The sequence below is a fragment of the Corvus brachyrhynchos genome, unplaced genomic scaffold (genome assembly GCF_000691975.1).
Source record: "Corvus brachyrhynchos isolate BGI_N302 unplaced genomic scaffold, ASM69197v1 scaffold31, whole genome shotgun sequence".
NCBI lineage: Eukaryota > Metazoa > Chordata > Aves > Passeriformes > Corvidae > Corvus > Corvus brachyrhynchos.
In genome coordinates, this window is record NW_008236196.1 from 1,220,067 (window position 1) to 1,241,587 (window position 21,521).

The window sequence follows — 21,521 nt, forward strand, 5'->3', positions numbered from 1 at the left end:
TTCCTGAGGGAGGGTAATAGAGGGTTTTGCCACAATGAATGAATGAATTCAAAGCAGTTGTCAGAAATAAGGCTGGTGTACAAATCAGCTCACTTGATAGCTTATGGAATAAGCAAATGGGTGCATCCCTAAATTTTTTAAAATTCAGACTGCTCAATTTTCTACATGACATATGAAATCTAAGACATAGCCACTGTTAGCCTAAAGAGGAGATTTTGCAATTCATTAAATTCCCCCAGGATTTTGGGTCCTCCCACAATAACATCCCATCTGCAATGTTTGGAAAAGATTTAAATTTGTTCAAATTTTACAGTAACTTTTAAAAAAATCTAAAATAGAAAAAAAATAATTCTTATGGAACATGCAGCTTAAGACATGTTTGTTTTTCCTAATGTCATTTCTCTACCTGCCAGTTTAATTATTTCCTCCTGGAATGAAGAAAGGAAGGGACCTTTTTGTATACAATGAGCTTAAGCTACAGAAGAATGTGGAACCCCTTGTCTTGGTTATATTCTCTTGTCTAGGCACTACTGGCTGCTACAGCAAACTGTGAGCACCAGCAATACTGTTCCCAGCTGCTGATGTCTCTGTCTTGTTATCATTTTTTCTATGCTCATGAGACTGCATTTTACTGCATTGCTCAGCCACAACCACAGATTAGCTTCTGTTAAATAAATTCTTACTTTTTCAAGATTCTTGTTTCACCAAAAAAACTCTTGTCTCCTAGATATATGCCACTAACAACTTTTTACAGTCCTACCCTCTTCTGGGTGCAGCAGAAGTAGTTCCCACATAGTTCCTGTGTTCACACTGCCTTGCCTCACTGAGAGCTCATTTCTGGAGTTCTCAAATCCAGATACGCATTTAAGAGTGGGCAAGAGAGCAGCCATGAAGTTAATCAGAGCAGCATGAGAAGTATTATCCCACCAGCCAAGCATGAGTGAAAGCTGTAAAGTTAATTTGCCCAAATGAGGAAGAGGATGAAGAACTGGAGCTTTGCATTTGACATTACCAGGCATTTCCCTGCCCATCACATCAGACTCATCACAGGCCCATCAACAGGAGTTTTGTTTGCTTGTTTTTGCAAAAGATCCTAGAAGAAGGGGAAACACCTAAAGGCTGTGGTAGTAGAAACTGCTGCACTGTCTCCACACACCTCCCAGGCTAGTTTACCATTTAATCATGCACTAAACATTGAAATGGAATTTTTCAAATCAATTGCTCTACCCTGTCCTACAAGTCCAGTGGCAGCTGAGGCTTCCCAAGAGAGTAACAGCCCCATTGACAGCTGTGCTCAGTCACCACCTGCTACCTGCTGCCTAATTCCAAAATGCAAAATTTCCTAGGTTTGGTTTAAGCTGAAATGACTAATGCTGAACACACAGTGATACACAACAAAATATATATAGCATGTGGAATTAAGGTAATTTGGAGCACCGTGATCAGCTTTCACATTAGAGGAAGAATGTAATGCTGAAACCATCTGGCCTGCGGCTATGAACACACCAAAGAGACATAAAACCAAGTTAATGGCAGCATGCCAGGGCCTTGTTAAAAACCAGCACATCACTAAAACAAAGCAAGTGCTGATGTAGCACCACCAAAAGCTCATTAATGGGCCTGGAGACAAAGTGCTCTTGTATTTCATTATGTGCTTAACAGCAATACCTGCCTCTGCAGAAGAAAGGTAATTTCTAATGAACACTTTCTCATGTCCTATAATGATTCTATACCAGAGGTAAATACTAAGAGCTCTGGTTGTCCTGCTTACTCTGTATTTTTTTTACACAACAATTTTTATTTTTATTTTTTTTAATTACTAATCTTCTTTAGAGGAATAAATAAGATGCATCAGGCGAAGCTGAAACTGAAACTAGAACATTTTAGCTTAAAAATCACTCATTAGGATCTAAACAGGCCATGGATGCTCAAGTACTGTGTTCTGGGTGCTGGTATATAAGATATAAAGTTATTAGAGAGCATCTAAAGGAGGGCTGTGAAGATGGTGAGGGGCCCAGAGGGGAAGCCATGCAAGGAGTGGCTGAGGTCACAGCTTTTTCAGCTGGAAGAGGAGACTGAGGGGAGACCTCATCGCAGTTACAACTTCCCCCTGAGGGGAGGAGGAGGGGCAGGATCTCTTCTCTCCAATGACAGTGACAGGACCAGAGGGAATGGCCTGAAGCTGTGTCAGGGGAGGTTAGGTTGGATATTAGCAAGAGGTTCTTCACCCAGAGGGTGGCTGGGCACTAGAACAGGCTCCCCAGGGAAGTGGTCACAGCGCCAGCCTGACAGAGCTCAAGAAGCGCTTGGACAATGCACTTGGGCACACAGTGTGACTCCTGGGGATGGTGCTGTGCAGGGCCAGGAGCTGGACTCGATGGCGCTTGTGAAGTCTCTTCCAGCTGAGGATATTCCACAGCTCTGTGCTCACCCGGTCCGAGGCAGGAGCCGAGAGGATCCCACCGGCACCAGCAGGTGGCACCGCCCCGCTCTGCTCCCCGTCTCCAGGGCTGGCACCGCAGAGAGGGGGGATTCGATTTGATGTCGGCAAGGAGGGGATAGGAAAAACCCAAAGAAGGGCTAAGTGTGTAAAAGGTTCTATTTTTGAAGCAGCAGCCTGCAAAGTACTTGCTGCACAGAGGTCAACATTTGTTTTGAAATAAAGATCTGGATGCTTGTTTGGGTTTGAGGTTTCTGCTTACCAGCATTCCCAGAGACTGTGACTAATTTTCTTTTTGTGGGAATTCTCAATAATCTCTTCTCTCAAATCATCAGGCCACACACTCCTTGTTTTCTCTCGCTTGCAGGGACCGTGGAGAAGAGTGAAGGGGTGAAAGCGAAAATAATAACTTCTGCCAAAAATTAGACTGGGGATGTACACACAACTAGACTACACACAACTAGACTAAACACAATGAGGGGCACTGTTATATCTGGCCTCTGACTTGAACCTAGATTTCCATGTCCTTCCTTCCAGTGTTTGGAAGCCATCAAGCTGTGTCCAGAGCTTGCTCCCTCTGTCTCCATCCTCCACTTGTGTTCTCTTCTAGTTTACGTACTCTTTGCACTGTCTCTGATGCATCTGAAAGTGCCAAATGCACACAGAACACAGGCCACATGACCTCACACTTACCTGCATTTCACTGACAGACAAGAAGGGGGAGGACATCTCCTCAGTTTGATGAGGCAACATGTTACCAAGAACTCATTTTGATTCTGCACAGATGTCTATCAAAAATTGGAAGAACAACTTCTTGCATATAAATAACTAAGATAAATGTGCATGGCATTTATCTCCCTCAGATCCTCCAGGTGGAGGATCTTTCAAGGACTTTGGGGTTAGAGTTGGTTGCAAAACATCTTAATAACCTCTTAATTTTTGCAGTATCTGTTTTTCTGGGTAAGAGATTGACACTGGTCTATGGATATAAACAAGTAGTATCTGTGTACACTGTGATGGACAATAAATACCGACCTTGAAACATTTGAATACAATGAATAGGTAGTAAAAACAGTCTGCTGAAGATAAAGCTTTTTATATTTAAGTTGTAGTTTGTAAGGCTTCAATCTTCTTAAAATATTTGTTTCTCCATAGCCACAAGGGAGAAAAGTTTTAAATTTTAAAATTCACATTTTAGTAAGGATACACACTAATTAGCTGATGCTACAAAAACACTGTTGGACCTGGGATAAAACACAAAGGTTTGAAAATAAAACATGCAGAGGAAGCCTTTGCCTCTGATTATCAGTCTCCTAGAAACAACTGATTGCATAAAATGCCTGAAATCTCAGTTAACACATTGTGTAATCACTTAGCAGCAGGTAAGGATTCTGGACAGCATAGAGGATACCCCTAAATGACCTTTACAAATAAGGTCCATGAGGAGTTTCTCTCATTCAAATCCAAAAACTGTGGCTATAATGTTTTCAGTTTTATTTCCTCCCATTCCCCTGGGCCCTTTTACTTTCTCCCAGGCTGAGCTAGCATCACTATTAAGTGCAGCTGCATCTCTCCCTCACATAATTTCCTATGGCAGCTGGAAACAGAAGGGCAAAAGACTCTGGTGGGTATGGAGGGCACAAAAGTCTCCATGGACTATTTCTACTTCCATACTTAGAAGGGAAAACAGCAGAAACATTAATAATGAACATGTTGTTAGAGACTTCCGTTTTAATCATGGAGCAGTTCCAGGAATGTTGCTCTGCAGATCCTACCACCCTAGAAACCTCCTGGAGGCACTTGGGGAATTTGCCCAAGATTCCACCAAACTCCTGGCCAAGCAGCAATACCTTGGACCTGCCTCCAAATCTAAAGCATAGTCAAAACAAGAAAAAAAAGTTGAGCTTACCTTAACTCCACTGGAACTTATAATTACTAACAACTGCATTTTCCTTACGTACACCAGAGATTTATGTTGACTAGATGTCCAGGAAATGAGTCATTCATTGATGGAACTGGGACAAATTCCCATTCTAGGTGGAACCAAAAAAAGTCATAGCCATTACCCTCACAGCTGCAACCTCTTGTCCAAGGTCAGTTGGATCCAGCTCCTCCCCAAAACCTGTTAGAAGTGAGACAAATTGCCAAAAAGCTTTGAGAGAAGTGATTGCTCCTCCCAGAACTGCCAAAGTGAGAGCAAGCAAGCAAGAATGAATCACCTAGAGGGGATGGCAAGTATCAGTCAGATAACCTGCTTTTTAACCTGCTTTTCTGCCTTCTTCCACTTTTTAACAGGGTCACTCATTCTGCCCAGTGTAGCAGAACCAATTACACAATGCGGGTTTCAAACCTCTAATTACAGTGGCTGCTTCTGCCTCAATATTGCTGGAGGGAAACATCCGTGCAGTGAAATCGTGGTGTCCGTGGCAACTACGTCATGTGCCATGCTGGTCAAATACTAGTCCGTGACTAAATTTGAGTGTCACCCTTCCTGGCAGTAATTACACCTCACAATTAAAAAGGAATCATCATCAAGGCTGTGTACAAAGAAAATGTTTTCATATGAAACAAGGGACTCAATAAGAAAAATATTGTAACATAAAATAGTCGATAGCATATATTTTTAAAAAGTCTCATTAATTCAAGGACCAAAGGATGAAGCTTTTGTGATAATGAATAGTCTAATTTTTCATAACCGGAACTAGGTCAACAACAAATTAAATTACCAAGCCAGCATGAAAAAGATCAATTACAGGAAAATAAAAACCTGCCATTAAAATAGATTTCCAGTCTCTCTTGTTAACCTGGAAGGAAAAAACAGTAATTTCAAGATGTCAGTGTCATGAAAAGGAATTAGGCAGTGTCATGCTGCTTTCCAGTTTATGAAGTGCAATGTTACAAGAACCAAAGAGGTAAAATTTATACCAGGGTAGTAACATATAGAAAACAGAAAAGTGATGGCAGTCAGTTATGGGGTTCTTTCAGCATATCATTTATTGAAAAAATATGAGATCAATAGCTTCAAATTAAATCATGGTGTCAAATCATAACAATGAGATATTTTTCTCTTTTTAGCATTAAAACAAAAAAAGTCAAGAGTGTCTCAAAGCATTTTCACGTGTCAAATATATGTGAAATCAAATTCCTCTGTGGGGCTCACTGCAGTGGTAGGAGGGAAATTAAGCACTGGTGTGGCAAAGTATGGGGCAGGAGTGCTGCTGGGGCCTGGGGAGCTGGGCTGCTCTTGCACTGCTGTTCCCATGGGTCAGTACCACATTCTGAGGAGAGGGAAGGAGGCAGAGTGAGGTCTGCCTGTGCTCTCGGTGGCTCTTGTCTGGGGAGATGCAGGCCTGTGCTAGAAGTGAAGTGTATGCAGAACCCTCATGATATCAGGACCTGTGCACTGCCAAGCAGTATGACACATAATATGCTTTAAACACTACTTATAATAGCATTAGAAGTTATCTCCAAGACTGAAAGGTCAATGACAAATCTCTACAAGAATATCTGTGTAAGAACAGTTGTGAGCATATAAAAATCTGGCATTGCTCTACCTAGAGATGATGTTGTAAGACTATCAAATGGCTTTTTCCATTTTGCTGTGATCTGGTTTTGGAAGAAAATAGCCTAACACTCAGAAGCGTTCTGATTTTGATTGAGCTGAATATTTTAAAGCAATGCAGCTCTGTTGCTGCTTCTCCAAAGAGCACTATTTATTAAGATTGTAAAGCCAATGCCTCAAATCCCGGAAATAAGACTGCTTGAACTTTGTTATTTGGGCTTTTGGTACCAATGTATTATGATGTTGTCTTTAATTACATTAGCATATCCTGTTGTTTCAAGGATTCCTGTTCTGTAGTCACTGGGAAGCTATTCAGTATTCTTTTTCCATCCTTACTCAATGAGTGGTTTCAGGTCTTAGTTAAGATGCCTCCCCCACATCAGGTTCTGCTTATGGAACTCTTCACTTAAGGTGATGGATTAGCACTAATTTAACTACGGTGTTTGAAGGCTTTCTTGTAAATACTGAGGTGTTGCCTTAAAAAGATAGAAGACTTGATCTCTGCCAACAATTTTGCATAATTTGAGAGAAGGCTGCTCCACAATCCACATTAAGCTGGTGCAAGCTGGGCCAAGTATAGAGACCATGCACGGGCCATGTGCTGGTTTGAAGTGAATTTGAAATTCAAAGGTAGTAGAATTGTAGAAATTTGCAGTACACCTAAATTAAATTCTTCTTCTAAAGGAGGAGAACTCAAAAGGAAGCAAGTAACTTATCTTTATGATACTATGCATTTCTGGTGACAATCAGTAATTTACTTTAAGAAAGCAGTGCTCCTCAAAGTAACAGAAGCAGCAGCAGCAGCAGGAGTCTGAATTTTTTTTTTTGAGAATGAGATACTTGAGGTCAAGAGACAATGAGAAACAAGAAACAGCCTGAAGAAAGGACAATACAGTTGTATCCCATGCTCCCCTGTCTCTCTCCAATTTGAATAGATTGGCAGCAATGAGTATTTCATCACAAGGAAAATCCCAGTCATATGGCCTACTTTCATCTAATTACATGACCTACCCTTCCCCTCCCCCTCCCCCTCCTAAACCTAAAGGGTTTTTTACATTTACTCAAACGTGCCCTGGAAATCACCTCAGTGAGATGTGCTGAGATAAGTACCTCAGCTCACAAAGATCTAACAATGAATTTTAATACGGGCTGATAAGATTATTCATCTAACATCCATTTCTGGTTTTCCTGTGTGACATAGGGATAGACAGCATTAAATGGTGGCTTCTCTGTATTTAGTACTCCCAGCATCAACTGAAAAGAATTGGATATGCAAGGTTCTGAAGAATGGGCCCACAGAAATGTTAACAACAGCACCAAAAAATGGGTGCTACCTGCTGTGACCATAATCTTTTTCTATTTCAGTAAGAGATTATGATAGCATCACTCTTCTCTGCCACCACCTGGGTATTTGGAAGAAAATGCCACCACCTGGGTATTTGGAAGGAAATGGGCAAAACCTCTACCTTCTGCACAAAAACCTACAAGGAAGTCACTTACACAAAGGGAAAAACCCCACAGAACCAACAAGATGCCCAAATTTCTCTGCAGTCAAGGGCAGTTTCCACAGCTAATATCTGTGACAGAAGGGTGCTTCTGGAGGCAGCTGCACCAGGGAATTTCTAGGTTGTGTTTGAACTGGAAAGCGTAACTTAATTTGGCTCATTTCTTCCTTTATATCAGCCTCCCACATTATTTTCAAGAGTTACAGCGAATAGCTTATGATGGGCAATTTCTCGGTGAACTTGAGAATCCAAATCACTAAATGTATCTAAATCACTAAATCCCAACTAATCCTGTCACTACAGTGAGTTACACGTAGCAAAAAGCTTAATTGGTATAAATGTGAAAAGGATGGGGGACAGACTTCCTCATTCTCTTTCAAAGCTTTTAGTATTAATACTTTAAAAAACAACCCGTTCATATTTTCCACAGTTTGTTTCTGCCCACACCCCCCCTCCTTTCCCCACTCTTCGCAGAGACCACCAGCAACATTAAGCCCATTAAAAGCTCTGCTCCACTGCAGATGCTATAAAGTGGGAAGGACCAACAAGTCTGTGCACTGCAGATACCAGAGACTGAAATCCATCAAGTAACTGGCTTTACCCCTCACTCCCACAGGGCAATGCAGGGAGGCAAAAGCAGTTTTTATTTCTACAGGTAGCTTAAAATAGCTGTAAAATCTCACAGTATAGTAATTATGATGCTAAAACAACTCACAAAACCCCCCCTAAAACCGAATTCAATTTATTCACCTGATGGCACAGCACAAAAGCTGGCAGAAATACTAAAGTGTATCTCCCTGTTTTTCAGTACTTCTTTCCTACAGCCCCTCTGAAACAGCTTTCATATTCATAGAAAGCTCAAAAAGTGAATAACAAGAAGGGTTTTCTTCCCTTCTTTTCTCAGATCCAGGGTTCATTGCAATTACTTGTGACAATGCAGGGTAATAACCATTTCAGTCAAAGTGTGACTAGCAAGTTGCTGATATTGCTTAAAACGTTTTACTTCTGAAATTACCATGACTCCACTCACTCTAAGGATCATTAGAATGAGTACTGCTACAGGGAGCTTCAGAGAATTGTCCCTGTTACATATGCAGTGTACTGAAACACAGGAGAATTAAGTGAAGTGCTTAAGACCACATAGGAAATTCGTGGAAGAGCAGACAATTAAAGTAAACTCTCCCACGTTCCAGTTTTGTGTTCTTACCACTTCATCAACTCTTCCTCCCAGCTACTTCAAACCGTGTCACAGAACAGCCTTTTTCAGCCACAGCCATTTTCTTCTCTGGCCATATAAAAAAAATTACTGAGCCAATTAGTGAAAAAAGGATTTTGTTCAGAGGCAGGAATGAAGATTTGAGGAAAATAAAATGGAAAAGAATATAAGGACTATAAAAAAGCCAAACCTGGAAAGAAAGTGGTTTTCTATTTAACAGTGTGGTTCTGAACAATAGCCAGAAAAAAAAAATTAAACCTGCCCTGTCTCTGTCCTGCTAAACCATATTCAAATTCATGATTGTGATGGTAAGTGTTCTGTGATGGTTAATGCCACAGCGTGCAGCCTTTTTACCTTAAGAAACTTGTTCATATTTGAATGGTATTGAAATCACAAGGCAGTCTCAGCAGCGCTGCTTCTACTGAAAACTTTCTACAAGTCTCTTTAGGGTTTCCATGATGCTTTTGTTCAGGGATCCCAAAGTTTTCAATCCCTCATACTGCATATATCTACTTAATGAATATCAGCAAGTTTAGATTCTTACAACTTTTTTGGGAGTGCTTAGGATAGCAATTACTTTGAACTACTTCTGAGGGTACCATAGGACACACTGTGAAGTCTCTTCTATGCTGGACTGTAGGCAAAACAATTTCAGGCTCAGTCCTAAAGGACACTGCTTGATCTCCTGGGAGCAGAACATTTGATTCACAGTTTTGGGGTTTCATTACTGAAACTGTAGGTGTCTTTACAGACGACTCTTGGCTGTTCTGTTCAGCTTTGAGAGACCTGGTCATGTTTGTGGTCAAAGGACCAAAAGGGAGAATATTTGCCTCCCTGGCTGCTCTGTACTGGGAAATTGTAGCCATGAAAGATCCCAGCACAAATTTGAACAAAGTGCCAGACTGAGCTGGCAGTGTGGGTGGGCTGTGCAAGGCTTGCTGTGCATTGCAAAATTCAGCTAATTCACTGAAAATATTGTTTCATCATCCTACTGCATGACTTGATAGGGATGGTTCCTTTTAATGGGGCTGTTTTATAATATATGAGTCACTTATTGCTAATGGCCATCTACTTTGCCTTTGTAGGTAAATCACAGGCTATTACCCAGTGAATTGACTCAGAAAAGTAATGCTCTATTTTTAGAAAAATACAAGAGACAGTACACACCAAAAAACCCCCCAAAAAGCATTGCGTAATTTTCTGTGCCTTCAACTAAGGGAAAGCTTTCAGTAACACAAAAATTGAAATGAAAATAGGGTTATTAAAGTCATTTTGAGGGATGCCAAGAACATTTGAAATGATTTTCATCTTTCACATTTGCAGACAGTGATGACAACATCCACTCCATGGTCAAAACATTTCTGTGCCTCACAAGAACTTCATTTCTGCCGGGAGGCAGAATCTGGTGACTGCGGCTTCTTTCCACATCGCTTTGTTTCCTCCCTCTTGGCACAGTGATAGGTATTGTGTGAAGCCCAGCAGAGCTGCGAGATTGTGGCTTGATTAGGATTCTCAGCAGGGCCCCCCCCCTCCTTCTGCTCAGAATCTTTTTTTTCCTGGTACTTAACAGAGCAAGAGCAGTAAGGGTTAGATGGTGAAACACAAAGTAACTACAGACAGCCTGAGCCTCTTTTTCTGATCATGGAAATTGCCATTATATTTTGTGTTCCCACAAGTTTGTGGTCTGTTGATACCACTTGTTTTAATAGATGTAAATAGCAACCAGCTACCATGGCTATGATGGTATCAAGTACTAAAAATACACTAAAAGGGCATTTGCAGTTTGTCCTGCATACTAGAAAGGAAATTCATCCATTGAATAAAATTGATTCCTTAAGATCACCACAAAATTTATAAGAATATAAAAATATCTTTAAAGAAAGTCTTCAAAGCTGTGTGAAATCAAAGAGACTATGAACAAAAGAATACTCATTTATCTTCCCTAATCTGTGTTGTCCTAGTGGGGACTGGGAACAGACAAAAGATCATAAAATAGAATTTTTAAGCTCTGAACCTGCTCTTCTTCCTGCTACGTGACCTTGTACAAACCACTTAAATTGCTCCTAAGGAGTCCTACAAAGAATTTAACAGTATTTCTATCCTTAGTCTCTTTTCCTCCCTGATGTCATTAAACTATTCCACATCTTTTTTCTGTTTCTGTAAAATCTGATGAAAAAAACCCCATCACTGATAGATATCTTTATCAGAAATATTTTTTATTCTTTTCCAGTATAAAATTACCATAGTTGATCTAAGATCTTTGCTACATTATTTCTGCAGTCCTTTTGCCCATAAGATACTTCATCTTTACCTTTGTGTAACACTGAGAAGTTCTTCCCCCTTATTTAATTTACCAACTTCTACATAAATCTTCAGATCTTTGAAAAGTTACTAGAAACCTCAGTATTTATTTTTTCTTTATAACTTTTTTCAAACACACTCTTTTCTATTATTTATGGTGGGTCTTTTGAAGCAGCCTTGATGGTAGATTCTGATATTTTGTCTTGCAGAAACTGACTGTATGGATCCTTAGTGATTCAAGTGTTCCACTCCCTTTTTTCTGCAAGTCCCTTCTAGAGTGCACTGAATTCAACTGCCTCAGGAAAAGTAGTGTGAAAATATTCTCGCTGCTCTCATAGCCTCAGAGCCTATCTATCATTTCATTACGAATTCTGGCAGAAGAGCTGCACAAGCACAAAGATTCTCAGCATCATGTGGCAAGATGCACGTTCTCTCTGGCAAAAAGCTTCAATTCCTATTTCAGGAAAAGAAACAGAGGGCTTAATGCTGCATTTCTCTAATAAAAAGACAAGAAAGAAAACTGATTAATAGCTCCTAGATAAAGTTAAAAAGAACCAATACCAGCACCTCTATTTTTAGGTGTATGGTTTATGTGGAAGGAACATCTCACCTTGCTCAACTTCTACCGCTTCTGGTTCTTCACCACTTCTGATGAAACCACCACCTTCTTGTGCAAGGCTGCCAGCTCAGGAGAACAGAATGAATCCTGGCCAGCTTAAGGGATGCACTGTTGGAAACACAGCATGGGCACTGCTTCCATGCATTGCAAACAGCAACTGTGGAATCTGGACGTGTTACGGCAAAACCAGTCAGGTTTTCTCATTGTAGTACTTGGCACATGGCACTTTCTTAAAGAACATTTAGCTCTCACTCTGAAAGTTGTTTTTGGTAACAGCTTTGAAGTTGATCAGTCTATGAAAGCACAATAGTGTGGCTTAAACTCATTTTCAGTGCCAGGCAATGAAATGGGACACCATCATTAACTGGCACTTGACAGAAGTGTTACTGGAAACTTCCCAGCAGCCTAACAAATGAGTGTTACATCAGGGGCCCAACTTGGCTAAAGATGACACATTGCTAGACAGTTCCTTGGCAAAAAGCAGAGGGAGAGAGCTGATGGATCTGATGTCATGTGAAGATGGATTCAAACTTGTTTTCAAGAAAGAGCAGCTTAACAATTTTAGATTAATGGAGGACTTTGGTCTATTGGACATGTCTTAGAAATTTTGGGTGTGCTTCAGTGCTGTCTCTATATTTTCCATTTTAGCCTGTTTGCCATATTAAAAAAAAATCAGGATGAACCCAAGTGTACACCTTTGGCTGAAATTCACTGGTATCAATTCAGTAACAGCTGACACAAAGCAACTGTGAAACAGCATGCATCTACTCCCCACCATCATTTTCTTCAGGAGATGACCACAACTTTTGGACATCACTGAAATCAGTAAACCCTAGGCTCATGTTATGACAAACAAGAATTACTGTGACAATTCAAAGTAATACAAATCACAAATGATAAAAAGGAGCCTTAAAACACCCAAGTTTAGAAAATTCATTTTTAAAAAACGACTTCATCGTTAAATATTTTAGGCTTCCTTGGGTAGCTATTTTAGAGAAAAATATTTAGATTATTTCATTAAGACCCATGGATGTCAGCATGCAGTCCTTTAAACACCAGCTGTTTAAGAGTAGTGCAAGAATCAGTGGAAGTTCTGCAATCACTGCTATACACTGGTGACCCAACGAGTCATCCAGAGTTTTTATTGCAATAGTAGTTGTAATTGCTATTTCAGTTTTGCCTGTGGCCTCATTACTGATTTCTAAATCTTAATATTGAATTTCAGAGTCTAAGGTGGAAGAGGAAAGGGATGCAGGATCCCTATTCTAACAGAAGAATTCTGGATCCCTGTCAGGAAAGAAGATACTGTGGACAAGAAAGTGAGAAGAATCAGAAGGACAGTGATAGAAAATACTGTATAGCCTGGAGAAGAGATGATTTCTCTGAGGAGGTTACTAAGATGCTCCCTCACAGCAGTGTGCGTCAGGAGGATGTGAGACAACAAATTGAAAGAGAGATGATACAGGGTATAAAGAAGAACTTTTTCACCCTGAGGACAGCCAGGCAGAAGAATATGCCCAGGGAGTTTGTGCAGTCTCCATCCTCGGAGGGTTTCAAGACCCAACTGGATAAAGCCCTGAGCAATAATTGGTCTGATCTCAGTTGACCTTGCCTTGAGCAGAAGTTTGGACTAGAGACTTTCTGAGGTCCCTTCCTAACTCAATTCCTAACACTTATGGTCCTGTGAATGATAGAACATGTGCTATTAAATACTGGGAAAGAAATGGTAAAGTGGGAAGGAGACAGAAGGAATAAAAATGGGTGGAGAAGTGTCGCAGTGTGAAGCTATTGGCATACTCCTGTTGTGATCAAGAGGCTTCTGGGTTGGATTGACTTGCAGCTGTGGGGTTTTATTTATTTAATGGAGTTCAGAGAGCAGAATGTCTTGTGATCACTATGCAGGTCACCCATCAATTACTAGGAATTCTCACCATCTGTCAATCTGCTTTCACAATGATGCAGTAAGGCAACATTTTAGTACTTGAAACGCACCTGTCTGGTGGCACCAGGCTCTGTGAGGAAGCTGGGCTTTTGTTTAACTATTGAAACAAAGACAAATCAGCCAGGAAAACTACAGCAACAACCAGACCAAACCTTACATGTTTTATCCTCATTTTCCATTCTGGTTTGGGCTTGACCATGAAATTCTTGTTGGAGGTACTGCTCATTTACTTGAATTTCACAGAAAATCATCTCGGTCTTTTCTGACATTTAGAAATCACAGTACCCAAAAAAGGTCATGTATTTTCTTTGGGACAATTTTTTTTTTTTTTGCTACAGTATGTAAATTACAAGCTTGGGTGACTTTCAAAGACAGTCATTTACTCCTTTTCCTAAAGGAAGCTTAAGATAAATTTGTTACAAATAACTTTGATTCCTTTCAGATGTTCTTGGTTTTACATTACAGTACAAAGTAGGCAAAGAGGTCTCCTTAAGAGGGTAACATCCCTTTAGGTTATTGAATGGAACGGTACCCAGTCACACAAGAATCTGGACTTCCAATGTTTACTTGATAGTTCAAACTTGCCCTTTACTACCAAGAACCCTAAACAAGAGTTTCCCTTTGTGTTACAATACTTCCTACTGCTTGTCACCAGGGCTACTATGCATTTTCCATGTATGAAAGCAAAGATAATGGAAAAGAAAATTAAAACACAGGCTGTGTCTAGATCACAAACTTCTGCTGGCATATCTGGGCTGTGGAATATCCACTTCCTTGCACTGTCTTGAGAAGAAGCCTGTGGTATAGGGCAGCTATGCTACAGCACAGTGCCTTTCTTGGTGTAGTGTGGGCTGTTTAGGGTGAGGGTGTTAATTAGGGTGTTAGATTTTTTTGTCAGCATAATGCTGAATCTACATAAAAAGCCTTGTTGGCTTTTTCTTTATCACAAGAATCTCTTTGCAAGAATTATGCTCAAAGAATAAACAGGAAGGTGGGGGTTTCTAGGAGAGTGCTGCAGGTGATTAAGTGGCCCAACTTCTCTGAAGGTACACTAGCAGCCTGAAATCCAGTCCTATTTTATGAAAATATTTTTAACTACTGTCAAGTATGGAACCATTCCCTGAATTTTCGTACCAATTACAAATGTTTTTAAGCCAGCACAGTATGTTTCCCCTCCTGCCAAGCAGAACAGCCATAAAGACAGTGGCAGGGGAGGGAAAAGAATAAATAAAAAGTTATACACAAAAGGCTTTAAAATGCACCAAGTGTGTGTGTGAAGGGGAAGCCTTTTTCCACTGTTTTCTTCCTCCTGAAACAATCTTAGCTGTTGCTTGGTATTATTTTACCTCAAACACTCAGACAAGAGTAATAACTGTTCAAATCCACTATTTCTTCTCGCTTTGATTTACCTGTCTGTAAATCCTAACCCCTCAGGTCACCCAGGTGGAAGCAATGTCACCAGTTCTCCGAAGAGAACAGAACACATAGGAAGGCCAACATCAGGCCTACCCACACACTCTTTGGAGTTCCAAGGCAAAGCAAATTTTGTTCTGTTGGTAGCTGCAAATTTGATAATGTACTATACACCATGCAAATGATTTGCACTGACAGAATTGTCACACGAAGCAAGAATTTGCACCATCAGCTTTTTGTAAAGGAATGCCAACAGAAATTGGATCCAGATTCAAGTCCTCACTTGCAACTGAGGAGTGAGCAGCTCAGAGCGGGAGCTGGGCAGCCTGTGCACGTGTGCCCTTTCTGCTCCCTCAAATCCTGAGAGACTTTGCAGGTGTGGTACCTTGGCATAGCTTGGGAAGGCTGAAGAGATCCTCCAAGTTACAAGTGTAGGGTATCTGAGTTACACAGAATGGCTGGCTGCTCATCTTCAGCGGGTATGTGCTGGTAAAGTGCTGCCCAACCTCCTCATGACCTTGTAGGCAGTTCTGCTGATGCTAGTGAGTCTTTGCACCAGGAATATAGCACAAAGAGAACATACCAGGATTTGGGCCACTGATTTGAAACTGAAATACTTATTAAAAACTGCTTTGACTTTAAATAGCTTTATTGTTTAAAATAAAATAATTATTTTAAAATAGTTTTAATTAAATGAACCTAGAAGGTGTGGATCTTTGATCTCCATGTCTGATATACTTTTGAATAAATAGATCTATAAATACCTCTCAATCTTTTTGGTGATGAAGTGCACAAAAGTTAAAAATATTTTTTTTAAGCTGAAATCAACAGTTGTCTCTTTAGGAATAAACTTAATATTCTGAAACACTCAATGTGAAGTTACAGAAACCCAAAATATATTCTAACTACATAGTCACCATAAATACATACTTTAACTGAATGCATGCTTTTTAATTATTCTGCAAGTAAATTGCCAAAAAAGAAAATTAAGCTTCTCTTTAAAAGAAAAACTAAATAAATAAACAAACAAACAAACCCAGAATTCAAATAATAAACTGAACCAGCCAGTAACACTTTAAAATACAAAAGTGTCTTTCCCTTTCTCCTTTAGAGTAGCCCAGCATTATGATACTCTGAGGACAACAAACAAACAAAAAACCCCCAAACTACTGTTCTCAAGTTTCATTCTAAAAGCAAAAGTTTTCATTAATTTGGGCATTTCAAACTTGCTAGTTTAATATAAAGCTGCACATGAGGCTCCCTAGGGTATAAATGAACTAAGCCTCCACAGTGAAAACCAAAAGAGAAATCATACATGCAGTTTATTCCAGAAAAAACATGATTTTAACTTTTGCTTTAAAAACCCGTTAAGTGTAACAGTGCATTAGGAACAATCAAGCTCACTAGAGGGACAATTTGCTTGCAAATGTCAGAAAGCATGATCTTTAATGTTATAATTCTGAGCAGTATCTCAAAGATTTCACTTCATAGCATTTTACAAAATAATATCCTAAACCTGAACACACTGCATCATACAAGGTTAGTAAGCAGGAAATCACAGAGTGGAGTGAAGTGGACCCCTCGAAAATGCTGTTTCCTGAGGTGTAAAGGAATTGTTTCACACTCACACCATCAGCAGGGCTGGACCATTGTGCTCTGTACAAGAACAGCTGCCACATCTTGACCAGAGTGTGGCCCAAAGGCCTGTGTATCTAATTCTCACCTTCACTGTCCTGTCAGTGTTTCTCTCACCACCACACAGGGAGGGCTGAGCACCAAGTGATAGAAATACCCATTTAAAATGGCTCTTTGTACTGATCTAAATTTGTAAAGCTGATAGAGAAAGAACAGATTTTACAATACAGGTCTCAGAACTGCAGGGCAAATAGATGCAAATGTGCTTTATCAGCTGGAACAAGTGCCCTGGACTACTAAGGTGCTGTGGATCTGCAGTGAACCTCTGAATCTCTTCTGTTGGATCAGTCCCACTTTACATAACTTTCACTCATTGTCAGAGGCTGCAGCCACACAGTTCTGTGATCCTGTGCACTCATTTGGGATGAATCAGACATGAGCCCTAATTCCAATAAATATTCATAGATAAAGGCAAGGATCATTGTTCCCCATTTACGGAGGAGAAATTGAGGCACAAAGTGATTACTCCAAGTCAGTCACATAGCTGGAGAAAAACCCAGTTAGCCCCACACTTGCTACCAGGTGCTTAAAGATTGGCCAAAGCCACTTGATTATTTGAGTAATTTACTAAACATCTTTTGTTTCTGTGTTTAGTGAGACCAGTGATTTCTTTTTTAAGCTTTCATTTCTAGAACAACCCACATGACACTGAGAGTAAAGGTCCAAGAAATTTAGTGAAATCTGCCAGCAGATTTATCCCATTCATGATATTCACTGTAAGCTATAAGATACAAGGTCAGCCTGGTAATCACCAAATGAGGGCTCCTTGAATGCCACTGCATTCTTCTCACTCCACCCCAATAATTACATGGCTCACCAGGAGAAATAAAATGGATAAAACCAGTAAGACTAAAAAAAAAAAAGTTTCCATAAAACAGAGACTTATTGCATGATAGCTGGAGGCAACACCTTTGCACAAACAGCTGTAAATTAAAGCTGTCCTTTTACTAAGCTTCCAGAGATTGCTTACACGATGTGTGGCAATGGGAGAGAATATAGAAGACAGTTAATTTTCTTCCTTCTTCGCTTGCTCAAGTGGATAAAAAGCTACTTGCCTACTCTCAAAAGGATGAAGATAATAACTTTTTATGCTCCCATACCACGCTGCTACAGTTGTGAACAGATGTGAACATTTTGCCACCTGATTGCTAAACTAAAATTTTCTTGATTTCTAAGTAAATGTGAAAGTATATTGTCAAATACACATCACCTGCAGGTGGCAAGTGTTAGAGAACTTGAAATCACAATTTTGTTCTACCCTCTCCAGTAACCACTGGTGAGCTCTCAACGTGCTGTCTCCACTCCTTCCAGCTATGAGAAGGCTATCCAGTGTTTAAGTTCTTCCACACGCTGCAGTATCTGTGTATAATAGAAATCCATGTTGGCTGCAAAATCAGTACACACAGGGGATTCCATGTCACCAAAGGTGCAGTACAGTGCAGTTCCTCCAATGCTAAGGAAAACAGTTGCTATGCACAGCAGGATCAGCAAAATACAGGAGCCACCAGACACTTCATCTGTAAATAAGAGCAGAAAAGGTGAAAAAGAATGCTATACAAAGCAATACAAATGCATGTGAGAAAACCTGAGATGGGTTTTTATCATGAATGGGTCAGGAGGTAAACACACTTAATAATGCTCACCATATCGAAGTGACCACAATACATGAGAGGAATTTTGTTTCTCAGTCTTGTCAGAAACCTAAATAATTATACTGCTTCATTTCTGCAGTCTGTGTACCTGTCCCTGGTGAGATCACTTGTGGAGTCATTCCACACTGAAGCAAAATAAGCTTACCTGTGAGAATGCCCCACAGCCAAAGCCTTCCTTCATAGAATAGTTGAAATGAAACAAAGGCTTTGAAACTAAACCAAATGGAAACGTTCTTGCTTCATTTGTAATGACACTGGCTGCACTACAATGAACTGCTTGTGTTTACTCTCACATTTTAAGTACAGAGACAAAACCTTCAGAGTAGGCTAATGTGAGGGGTTATTCTACATTTCAGTTATTCTCTACTAATTCTTTGCAGGATTGTTTATTCCAAAGTAGGAGTAATACAGAGGTTGCAGAGGTGCTGCTACATCCTCATAACCTCACCTGTCCTTGCTAATCTGTATGCACAAACAACATCTGCATCTTCTGTCAGACTGGCGTGGCTCTAAGAAAATTTCTATACTCCCTTCACTCTACACCAGGGAGAAGAAATGGGTTAAAAAGAAACATTCAAGTGATTTTTTTATGTGTGTTTGAAATCAGATTTAAAGTAGTAATAATAATAATACTGTTATTATTATAAAACAACTTTGCTTTTGGATCAGTAAATCCTTGGGGAAAAACCATAGAAAAAACTCTAACTGGAATTTTAAATAAAACATGAATACTTTTAACATAATTTCAAGAAAAAGATCTGATAGGGTCTCTTTTAGGCTGCTAATGCACTTTTCAGCACTAATTTATACCATTTAGTGGCTGGCATACACAGTAGCTAGCACTTTCTGTATCATTAACAACTAAAAGTATTTTTCTTAATATCTCTTCAGTTTGAATAATAGAGATCTTAAACTCCAAAAAAAAGCATAACAAAATAACATTGTACTTCTCATGAGGCTATTTAGCCCATCAAAAAGACAGTAAGGTGTAAAGCTGGATTTAATGACAGCTAGCAAATACGTATGGATGTTAAATTATAAAGCAAGGTTAAAATCTGACATCTCCACTCCCATGGCCTACTAGAAAGGGTTGGAAATGTACCCATGGACAAAGCACAACAGACTTGTTTCTTTTGCATCCCTCTACCTAAATGGATTTAGGGAGAAAGCCTACACCACCCACCTCTAAGCAATGAACATTAATGAAAGGCTTTCAATTATCTGTCACTTGTATATCATTCATCTAGAGGAAAAAAGCAGTGACTTCATTCTCAACCAACCTTTAAAAAAGAAGTGTGCTTATTGTATCTTTCTGTACTCTTGTTACGCAAACCTGGTACAGATTAACAATCTTTGTTCAATCACCTTTACTTATTAAGTTTTAAAAAACCAAGAGAGTATGTTCAATAAATGCCTGCTTTGCTGCTGTGAACAAAAAGATTGACAATATTTGCACCCCAAGAGGGCAACCTACGAATTAACAGCTTTAAACTACCTTGATCCAATGTGTCTTCCATTTCTTGGAATCTTACTCTTCTCTTTGTTTGCTTTTGCTGGACTTGAGCAATTGTTTTTCCATCCCTGTCATCTCTCTTCTTTAGTATAGACACCAATCCTTCCACTGGGGCAATCTATCAGGAAAGTCAGTGAGTGGCACAAGAGATGTTAAATAGAGCTCATGCTTCGATTTCTCACAGTGACTCAGGGAGGACACAAGCTAAACAGTTAATAAATGGTTTCCAGTCTACTTTTCTTAAACATTGCAGCACTTGTGAAAGCTCCTTCTTGAAGACATGAAGTCCTGAACACACAGGACAGCTGCAGGGTCATTCTGCTGCTTATTGACACTGCTTGTCCTTAATTGTTATCAAAGTTAAATACACACACATTTACTGCTTGGATTGTACTTTGTGTTCCTTTGTAAGCTCCCATGGGCTGGGGCAGTGGTGAGGCAGATTTGTGTCAAAATCACTAAGATCAGAGGGCAATAAGAAGTCAATGACACACTGCTGCTGCCTCTCCAAAGATATAATCCTGCAGAGACCATCAAATACTTACTGTGAGATTAATTTTCCAGCACTGCAATTGGTTCCCCGGGGGGACAAGCAGCTACAGCAGGGCTACAAAACCAAAGAGAGGGAACACCAGGGAAAAAGAAAGCTCCAGTGCTCTGGATAGATTCCAGCTCCACATTTTAATAAGCTCTCTGGATACAGCAGCAGCTCAAAAATCCTTCCCTACAGGCTGGTCACTCAAACAGCTTGCACAAACAGAAATATGGTCAACAAGTCAATAAAGTACACCTTCTCTTTTCTTTGCTATAGCATTTGGATTAGTTGCAATAATATAAGCTAAGCCATACTGGGATGGCTGAGCAGTCTGTAACTTCCTAGTTATTAACGAAATGAAAGTAGGTGAAGTATCAGGAGAAAAATGCTTTCCTAAGCAAGTAGTTCCTGGTGTGCTAGAAATAAACAGAAATTAAAATAGAAAGTATGTTTAGACATGCCCTTTTTTTTACCTTGTGAGCATCCTTGCCTCAAAAAAAGTCATGATTATTTCTCCCTAGATCTTAGTAGGACTTTTAAAAACTAACTCTATCGATCAGCAGTAGCATTTGTTAAATTGAAAAGTAATATGTACACATTTGTGCTACAGATAAAACATATCACATTTACAACTGAGTTTGTAACTCATCTATTAGACAACCCCAAATGCCTCTAATTTTCACAAAAACTCAAAACCCCCCAGCTTTCCAAGTAATACTGTAGTTGCAGACAAGTGACCGCTTAAGTCTATTGATAACATAAGTTAGAGACCACTCATAAAAACTTGTTTGCATTGCAGTTCCAAGAGCTGTAGATAACCAAAAAACAAACAACTTCATAACTTATGTCCTTAAGCTTGCCTCATGCTACGAGCTTATATAATGCATCGATGCCTGCTGTAGTCAGAGAGACGGTGCACTGCACACAGCCAGAGACAGGCACAATCCAATAGGCACTGGAGCAGCCTTGGCCTTTGCAACATTTAACTGAGAAATGTGGCAATTACACTTGCAGGTCTCTGGTCTGGCAGTATTTTACAGCTCTTGAATGGACAAAAAACGTTCCCCTGCACAGCTCAGAGCTGGGCACTGTGGGTGTATGCCTACAGTCTAATAACTTCTCCAAAAT

General features: G+C 39.9%; 1 protein-coding gene across 3 annotated transcripts in view; it reads right to left on the reverse strand.

Moving 5' to 3' along the window:
- Nucleotides 1–9,835: 9,835 nt before the first annotated feature.
- The window catches only part of CNST (consortin, connexin sorting protein), a 53,645-nt gene continuing 41,959 nt past the window's right edge, over nucleotides 9,836–21,521 (reverse strand). For 2 of the 3 annotated variants that reach the window (XM_017740150.1, XM_008639896.2), the window contains 2 exons: nucleotides 19,841–19,976; nucleotides 9,836–18,210 (listed from right to left, as the gene is read on the reverse strand). In XM_017740150.1, the coding sequence (XP_017595639.1) occupies nucleotides 18,005–18,210; nucleotides 19,841–19,976 (342 nt within the window). In that variant the 3' untranslated portion in view covers nucleotides 9,836–18,004. The remainder of the gene's footprint in view (nucleotides 18,211–19,840; nucleotides 19,977–21,521) is intronic. The other variant, XM_017740163.1, reaches the window with a different exon arrangement.